The sequence below is a fragment of the Acanthisitta chloris genome, unplaced genomic scaffold (genome assembly GCF_000695815.1).
Source record: "Acanthisitta chloris isolate BGI_N310 unplaced genomic scaffold, ASM69581v1 scaffold2152, whole genome shotgun sequence".
Classification (NCBI taxonomy): domain Eukaryota; kingdom Metazoa; phylum Chordata; class Aves; order Passeriformes; family Acanthisittidae; genus Acanthisitta; species Acanthisitta chloris.
The window spans coordinates 68,449-77,769 of NW_008660829.1; the positions used below are offsets into that span (position 1 = coordinate 68,449).

At 37.0% G+C, this 9,321-nt stretch overlaps 1 protein-coding gene across 1 annotated transcript in view; it reads right to left on the reverse strand.

Moving 5' to 3' along the window:
- Positions 1–9,321, reverse strand: part of CAPN7 (calpain 7) — a 24,581-nt gene that overhangs the window by 8,738 nt on the left and 6,522 nt on the right. The window contains exons 7-13 of the mRNA XM_009069952.1: positions 9,161–9,246; positions 8,134–8,227; positions 6,433–6,579; positions 4,694–4,800; positions 3,058–3,178; positions 2,658–2,802; positions 823–922 (exon numbers count right to left, since the gene is read on the reverse strand). Coding sequence (XP_009068200.1) covers positions 823–922; positions 2,658–2,802; positions 3,058–3,178; positions 4,694–4,800; positions 6,433–6,579; positions 8,134–8,227; positions 9,161–9,246 — 800 coding nt within the window. The remainder of the gene's footprint in view (positions 1–822; positions 923–2,657; positions 2,803–3,057; positions 3,179–4,693; positions 4,801–6,432; positions 6,580–8,133; positions 8,228–9,160; positions 9,247–9,321) is intronic.

The window sequence follows — 9,321 nt, forward strand, 5'->3', positions numbered from 1 at the left end:
GACTAGCAGATGAGCTTTGACATTAGTATAGACATTACCTCACTTTGCTACATGACCACAGTGTATTTTAGAAATAACTAGAACACAAAGATGGAAGGAGCCTTTACAGATAAGCTCAGCAGTAGTGCTGTAGGTGAAGGAGCTTCTGCAGAGCTAACACATGCAGAAACAGTGTGGAAGCAGTGGCAAATTACAGTATCAGGGAGTGGAAAAATAGAGAAATCTTTAAATTCCAAACCTGAGACACAGGTACACTCACTTGTCCCCCAACTGGGAAACAAAAACCCCAAATGTGACAGATACTTGATAAGAGACAGGTATGATGTTCAAAAAAAAAAAACAGCAGGCAAGGGAAATTATTTATGATAACTACAACTGGTGAAAAATGGAATCGGTTAAACTCCCCTGACTTCAGTGACACACCCTGTAAAGACAGCATATGCTGCACAGCTGACTTGCAACTGGCCAGAAAAATCACTTCCAAACAGAAATGAGTCACTCCAGCACTGTCTGGTCACTGCTTAGAGAAATACTGCACAAAAATCTGATTTTTATTCTGGTAAGAGATGTGGGACTGAGGTCAGAATCTGGTTACACAACTTCAGGTCCCCAGCAACATCACAAAGGTCACTAGAGCTTCAACCACATTACAGAAGTAGACAAAAACAAAGCCTGAGCTGAAAATTTACAAGCGTAAAGTCAGGTTCAAAAGAGCACGGTTAGCATTCAACCTCCTAGCTGTAACTAGGAAGAATGGAAGGAAGGAAACACTACATCAGAACATTGAGATTGTGACACAAAAATTATATCTTTTGGACCAACCTGTGAATACATGTAGACTCTTTAAAGAGACTTGGGTTCCAACTCAAATAAATAACATCATAATACTGGCACAGGTCCTCCCAGGAAATCCAGAAAATGCCTAAAAAGAAAATGCTGTTATTGTTTTCTTACTAGACACCTAGATTTTACTTGTTTTTCAAATGCCTCTTTCCAGACAAATGATACAACTTATATAAACAAACACTTCTGCAAAATGTAACAGTAACATCTGCATTGCCCAAATTTCTAAACTCCCAAAACAAACAAGTTAAAGCAAGAAAAACCAAGTTAGTCTCTGCCTATTATGAAGGACTTTCTGGAGATGTCAGAATGCTTTTCATTCTCAAGCACTAAGCAAATGCATGAGAGCATCTGCTGTATTGAAAGAACCATCATTAGGTGATCCTGAGCTGCCTTGCCCTTTCCCAGTTTTCTAAAAACAAAAAAATAAAATACATACTCAAACAGGTTCCTGCTCTTCAACAACCTACTTCAGTAGTCATCCAGCACAACCAAGCTTTTGATCAATGTGTATGTGTGAATGTATTTCTAAGATACTTCATCCAATACCTATGGCACTTTCTTTAGTGCCCTGAATTTGCTTCAACTTTACAACATTCTCATTAATTTACTCTAAATCTCCACAGCTCTCTTAATTGAAACTCCAGCCAACAACAATGCTTGCAAGCCAACATTCCTAATGGAATGAACTCTCAAAAAGGAAACAACCTTAGAATTCAAGTCTCTTCAGATTCTGCAGATCTTGCGGCACCACACAAAACAAAGCATCAATCACAATAGCTATACATTTAAACAAGGCCAGAGTGTAAACTCAATTAAAATTGCATTAGTAATTTTAACTATTAGATGTTATAGATACAAATTATTCACCAACTTACTCAGTAAATAAATAATGAGTTAATAATCTCTTATCCCTGTCACAAAGGCAGGGCTCCTATCCTCATATTTAAATCAAAATTCTTAGGCATTTGCATGAGGCCTATCAGTAAATGCTATAATTTAATAGATTTGGATGCATAAACAGAGGGGCACTGAACAAAAGGATTCTTTCACAGACATATGCAGACAGCAACTAGGATACAGTGAAAAGCAGAAATCTCTTTCTGAAAATAAAACACAGCTGCTGCAGGATTTCTAAACTGTTAGCAACCTGCCCTTCCACCAGCAAACCCACACTGCCTTTCCAGATGCTGTATCTGCTGCTCCCTAGTTGAGATGGGACAACACTGGGCATCATTCCAAGTGGTTTCTCTGAACGGTGACGCAGTAGCACCACTATCTCAAAGAGGGATCTCAATCTAATCTCTCAACCTGAGATACAGTGTATGTAAAGATTTGTTTATAGATAATGCAAGGTTAAAAAAAAACACATTTACCTCCAGTACAGGCTACACTGATTTAAATACTGATTACAAGCATGTTGATACATATTTGCAAACGTTGGAGGGGGAAAAAAAAAACCACAAAAAGTCCATTCACATATTAAAAAACAACCTTACACAGCTTATTGTCAGAATGTTTTCTTTGCCCTGAACTCCCACACACCCAGATACTGAGATAGAACCCTTAAGCAAGGAGGCAATTTCTTGTCAATGAATTTGAGATACATTAAACAGTCCAAATTAGTTAAACCCCAGACAAACCTGAAGTGACAGGTTTACATACACAAATATTTCCTATACTTTTGGACTATTTAGTTTCTAGTATTTGTTTTACACTCCTTGTGCTTAAGCATTTTTCCCCATCTTCCTGCAGGGATACATGACAAAGATCTATACAACCTGAAGAGCGAGCAACTTTTTAAACCTTATTACCATTGTCTATTTTCTGAGCTGTTCTGGGATCAAAGTTCAAGTATTTTTGTAAATCTGGTGTCCAGTTTCTTGTATCATTTTCACTGTATCGTCCCTTCCAACGTAAGTGGCTCCAGGGATTTTTCAACTGAAGAAATCGAAGTCCCTACAGAAATAAAAAATAAAATTGCCAATTCATCTTGTCAAGATAATTTTTAGATATTCAAAGTAATTTTTACATGGACCAGTAGCTCAAGAAAACACTGCATCATTAAGTTTTCTGAACTTTCCCAATGGAGTCCAAGAGAAAATAAACTACATTAGCCATTAGAGCAAAGAATCAGTAACTACCCTTCTAGGGTAAACCTAGAAACCCATTGTAGGTTTCAAACAGGCACCTGAAACCAGTTTTACTTGATACCTTATATTCTCTTATATCCAGGACTGCGTATGCATGGGTTGGAACTAAACCCCATTTTTCTCCTTCCTCTTCAGACATCACTCCTGTTGCTGTAGTGATAAGGACATCTCCCTTGTGAAATCTGTTCAAAAAAGAAGCAAAAAATAGCTTAATTAACATCCTGCAAGTTGCAAACTAACCTTTGCCAGACACTGTAATAGTACGTTTTTACACTGTCCACTGACATGACCCTGCATTATAAAAACAGGACAATTTACAGGGTCAGGAGTTTTTGTCAGCAGAAATCACTCCTGAAAAAGCTTGAGAAAAGTCTGAAAGAAAACCAGTTGCACTAAGTATAGACTTTAAATAAAAAAATTACTATTTTAATATAATTTCCTACTTTTAAAAATAAAGTTCAGCATTTATCAACCTGAAGCTCAATCTGTGTCACTTTTTAAATACACTCTTCACAGACCTTCAGCAGAGCACAAATGTGGTTTCATCGACACTTATCACTGCATATAGCACATTAACAACTCTGTCACACCCCCAGCATTCTGAAGGAACTTCCCAAAACCTGCAGAATGAGAAGTTCATGCTTCTGTACTTTTGCAGGTGTTTACAATAACTTTTCATGTTCTGAACAGCAATTGTTACCTTTGCAACAATTATTGCTGTGAAAATGCACTAGCATGTTTCCCAGTCCATGCTAAAGTCCATGTACATACTCAGCATCCCTAGCCAATTTACAGGGTCACTGGACTATGGATCAATACATTTTCAGTCTAGCACAGGTGAACAGCAGTGATGCTGTAATGGCTAGATCCCATCCTAACTGCAGTCACACCTTCAAATTACAATGCTGGAACATCTGAAAGCTGATTGGAGTTGTCTGAGAGCTCCTAACCAAAACTAAAAGCACTGTAGAAAGAGTCATGCTCTTTTATTATGAATGCAGATGTTTCAGTCAATGGAATAACCCTGTTCTACTGCACTGAAGTCCATAAGGAACGGGTTGCAAAAAACCATTGTGAAAGAAATCAAAGTACTTGCTAGCTGACACTTTATACATTACAGCTATACACCATACGAATAATACAATCATTTAGTTTGGACCTTTAAGGTCATCAGGTCCATCTGTTATAGTAGGCCTGGAGATCAGTATTGCAGTTTTGATAGACTCACTGCTCCTTCAGGTGATTTACTGATGGGGCATAATCTTGTGATATGATTAGAAATCCTGTATTATTTCTGCCTGTTGAGGACAGCAGATCAATGCTAAGTTCTGGCTAACTGTGTGGGAACACAGAACACATTTCCTTCTACTTTTTAAATACTTTTAACTTGCACACTAGTTCCAAACTGATCTTCTCTGACTCTATATGTGATTTTCTTCATCAAGAAAAGGGCTACTATCTTTTTTCTTCACATGTAAAGAAGAATCCCTTCAAACAAAATGCCCCAACATTTTACTCTTCTGTTCTATCAAAGCCACCAATCCCTCAATTTGTCTTCTTCCATGAGAAGCTTCATAAAGCAGAATCTGTAGCAGTACCAAAATGCTACTGAAGGATCTGTGGTGACTGTACTGTTTGTACAGTGGTAACACAGCTACTACACAGCAAGCATTTTAATTACTTAGGAAAGAACAAACCTCTGATAAAGCATTCTGAAAGTACTATCTTTATTGAAAGCTTGATTGTCAGAGTGCATAGCAATTCTTTCAGGTATCCAACCAGTCAGTGCGTGGAGATCAATATTCTGAAATTCAAGTATATAAAAAAAATCAGAACAGATAATCCATCTATAAGCACATAAGGTCTGTATACAACTTATAAAAATGCCTGGAAAGAAATCAAGTATACACAAGTTACAATACAGCTCTATGCACAAAAGGCTCAAGATTAACAAACAAAAACGTCTTTGATTAGATAAGGACATTTCCAAATAGCTTCAGAAAAAAAAAAAAAGGAAGCTGAAAAATGAACTGATGAAATAAAGTGGAATTTCAGAGCAACAGAAGCCTAAGGGAGTCATCAGTCATGCTCCATTGTACAAGGTGTTCTATCTATTTAATTGATTCACAGACTTAAAGCAGTCTCAGAAGGACTATTTTGAACCTTGCTATTTTATATGCATTTTAAATAATTTAAGTTTTACTTCTAAGGCTCAGGGATAAGGTTTTGGGGGTTTTTTGGGGCTTTTTGTTGTTTTCTTTTTTAATGCTGACACTGAGGTGTATTTCCATAAAAAGACACTTTAATCTCACATCTCCTTGAAATATTGCTTATTCCCTTTTCTTCTGCTTGGTACTCATCAAAGCAAAAGCAGAGACTGCAAATGCTTGAAGTGTCAACAACCAGCATTGGTGGCTGGAAACTCGAGGAAATACAAGACAGCCAGTAAGTCACCCTGATTACACAAGGAAGCTAGGATACATTGGAAAGCAGACAGGCAGGAAGGGTGGAGATTAAATGTCCCAAGTCAAGCTGGTTTTCCAGAAAGCAAGCTAGAGGATGACAATAGGAATAAAACCACAGCTATTCTCACCAGCTCCTGTCCTTCAAAACAAAGCAGCCCAACAACCACATTGTTTCCATAATAATTTTTCAAAAGGTGACTGATTATCTACTGTACCCACCAAGAATGTGATTAGCAAGGCACCAACTGGAATCCAAACAGCACCATGAGAAAAGAAAATATACTATGAAATTTTTAAAGAATTTTAAATTAAAATCAGAAAGGCTTCCTATGTAATAAAGAAAGATTATGTGGGCTACTCATTTCAGTAAACAGCCCCTCTTTAAAAGAGCAATTTGCATGTCAGTTTAGCTGCAGTACAGTGACTGTTTAGTAACCACATTATAAGATCCCAATACATACTAATGTGAGTGGAACAATCTGATAAACAAACTTGCACAGATCAAAGTACCTGCTCCCTCTACATACACATACTGAATGACTAGCCTGTTCCTTTCCTAGCTGACTCCACCACCTAATGAGGGAGAACTGCCCTATTTGTTGAATGAGAATTTGAACCAGAATCAGCAGTATTGATACAAGCAAAGAAAATTTATGACTTCACCCACTTTCATCTAGAATCTGTATAAACAGATATATTTCCTACCTATAAGTATCAACCCTTAAGTCTGAGAGCAAAGATTAACTCTGACCATCAAGATGTCTTTTTGCTCATTCTATTTTGATGGAATAATTTCATTAAGCACAGCTAAACATATTTGTGAAAGACAGAAACAGAAAAAATAAAAGGAAGTATCAAACACAGTATTTGTGTCTCCAAGCAGTTCACCTCGATTTCACTACAATGAAAATTATTTGGACCAATATTATGTAAGTGGAATTTTTTCCTCTTAGAAATAATCTTGTACTTACAGAATTTGATCCAGGAAAATCATATCCTCCCATGACCTTCATGTAAGCTTTTTCTATTAGTGATACCCATAATTCATTCTTATTGTTAGAATAAGAGCAGAGAAGTTCCCCACTGTGATCAACAGGTAACTGGTCATCTATGATTACCTGTGTGAAATGAATGAAAAATCATCATAAAGCTAATAAAGTATTTTGAAAGTATTTAGAAAATAAATCAAACCCCTCATTAATATACAGCTTTTCAGACACAGCCAGACCTGACCACCATTCTCACAGACACCTCTATGAATCCTGCAGTGGTTTGCCCAAGTGAACCAGGAATTCTACTGCCAGCTGTTGCTTGCAGTGGTCTACTGGGTGACCAGTGACCATCTCCTTCGCTCTCCCCTATGGAAAATGGGGGTGGTGACAGTATGCTCTTGGAAAGTGTCTAATGTCTATTGCAAAAGGTACCTGCAGAGAGGTTCAGGGTAATTACAAGCACATAAGAGTAAGAGTAAAGAAAAGCCTAACAATACACCTCATCTAATCAGGGAACAACATGGGCTGTGCTTCATAGCTAGCAGAAAAATAAACATTTATTCATCTGTAAGACAAAAACCTGTGTGCCACATCACTTTCATAGTTTCCAGTTCCAGATTTAAGTTCCTTCTCTCTGAAGAGGAAAAACAAAGCAGCAGCTGTGACAGTATTAACATTTCTTCTTTAAATTAGGTAGAATATATTCAGTATTATTACTGATTATCACTGCATATTTGTAGTGGTCTGAAACAGTTCCCCTGAACAGATGTTTCAGTTTCCTGTTGGCATTAGGTCTGTTACAGATAGGATTTGACCAGAAAAAGTGCTGTGTTGGTAGTCTCTTTCTCTGCAGAAATGAGTAATCCTTTTCACAGAAGAACAAATGGCCATTCATCCTAACAAAAGGCAGCCATTAGGAGGTATTTTGGAGAGAATATTAAGTACAAGGCAAACACACAAATGATACTTCCCTGAAAAATTCAGATTCCAGAATTTTACAGCCCAAGGACTTCCTGACCCAGAGGTTATATCTTAGCAATTAAAGAGTCTTTGAGGAATCTCCCCTTAGTCCCCAACTCCATGAATATGAACACTTAACTTCTGAACTCCCACAAGCATTCATCAGACACTATGATCTGCTATAATCAGTGCTACAGTTAAGTATTAAATGAAAAAATACGTTATTTTATGTCCTTATTTATTGCACTGAAAAGAGAATGAAGTTGCTTGTAAGTTTATGAAGGTCTGTGTTGAGGCATCTCCTTTCCTTACTAAAAAATCTGTAGTCAGTCAAGCTATTTCCTCTGCTCATTCCATATTTCTACTCTTCCTGGATGTCCCCCTCTGTACTTTTTAATTCTGTAACTTCCTTTCTGTGATGAAGTGGAAAAGTGCACACCCAGTTCATAAATATGGAATACATAGTTTTGTTCCTGTTTGGTTTTCATTTTAGTTGTGAAGTATGCAACCAAATGTAAGTACCATCTCTACAGATGCTCCTAACAATAGCCCTACTTTAAATTATTTGCTTTTATTACTTAAAATAATTATGAATCTCAAAAGGTTTAACAATTAAAAGCTACTTTCCAAAAAAACACTGCCCAAAGTTTTTGCTATACAACCACTTCACAGTGAAGCAGACCAGGCCTTTACAATACATGACAAACAGTAACCATTTACCTTTCTAGGTACACCATTGATATGAAGCTTCACCATGTATTTACCACAGGGATTATATTCTGGCTCTCCTTTCTTATTCTGAGGGTAAATTATACTGTTAACAGAAAAAAAAAGAAAAAAAAAAAAAAGAGGAAACTGTGACTCAAATGACTCAGCTGTACATACACTGGTAACAATAACAGTAGGATTATCACTGTTTCTGTAAATTACACTGAATATCAATATGGAATTTTTAATGAAAGAGCAACTTAGGTTTAGTAAAAATAATCATGTTTAAATAGGTTTTATTTTGCAGGCCTTGCTCTTCCTGCAGCTTTCTGCTTAATACAGTAATAAAAAAAGAACATAAGTAACCTAATTGTTTCTCTAAGAGAAGCAAGGCAAACAAATTTATCTTACTATTAAACAAACAGTATTTACATATCTGCAGTATAAATTCATTATTTGCCTGAATTACAAGTTAAACACTTGAAGGAGAAGGCAGTGCAGAACTTGCAGCTCTTGAAAAGAACACGAGTTCAGTTCTAACTAGGATAGGTTAAAACAAAACAATCCAGGAACAACATACACACACTGGTCTGGCAAAGGGCTCCCAGTAAAGTCTGTGAAACCTGTGCCAAATGTATCATGGCATGCCAGGCAAGTGGAACTGAGACAGTGTTCTTAACATTAACTCCACAATGAGCTGCAAGATGGACCACCTGCTGCACAGCACTTGGCATAACAAAGTAGGAAAATGAAACTATAAAGCATTACAAGCAAAATTTCTATCATAAAAAACCTAAATAAAGAACCCTTCCAAACTACTCACTGCTCCTCAAAGCAATTCTGAAGTCAGACTGCAGTGTCTGTATACATATCTATATATAGTTGGATCCCCTCTTAGAAGTGCTGACACCACATGAGTCCCAGGGAGATGAAGGTCAAACAAATGCTAGTTTTTACTGTGTACAGCTCTCACAGAACTTACTGCAAAAGCATGGCAGTAGTAAGTCTGAAAAGATCTTAGAAAGCAACAGCTACTTACCTTGTGATCAGTTTTTTGTTGTACCTTCTTTCATATGCTGCACTGATAGCTAGTGATGCCACGAAGGAACAATCTGACACTATTGTCTATAAATAAAAGAAAACCAGTGAGGACATTTACTAATCACTCAGATATTGAAGGCTGAATGCAGTGTGTGTAGG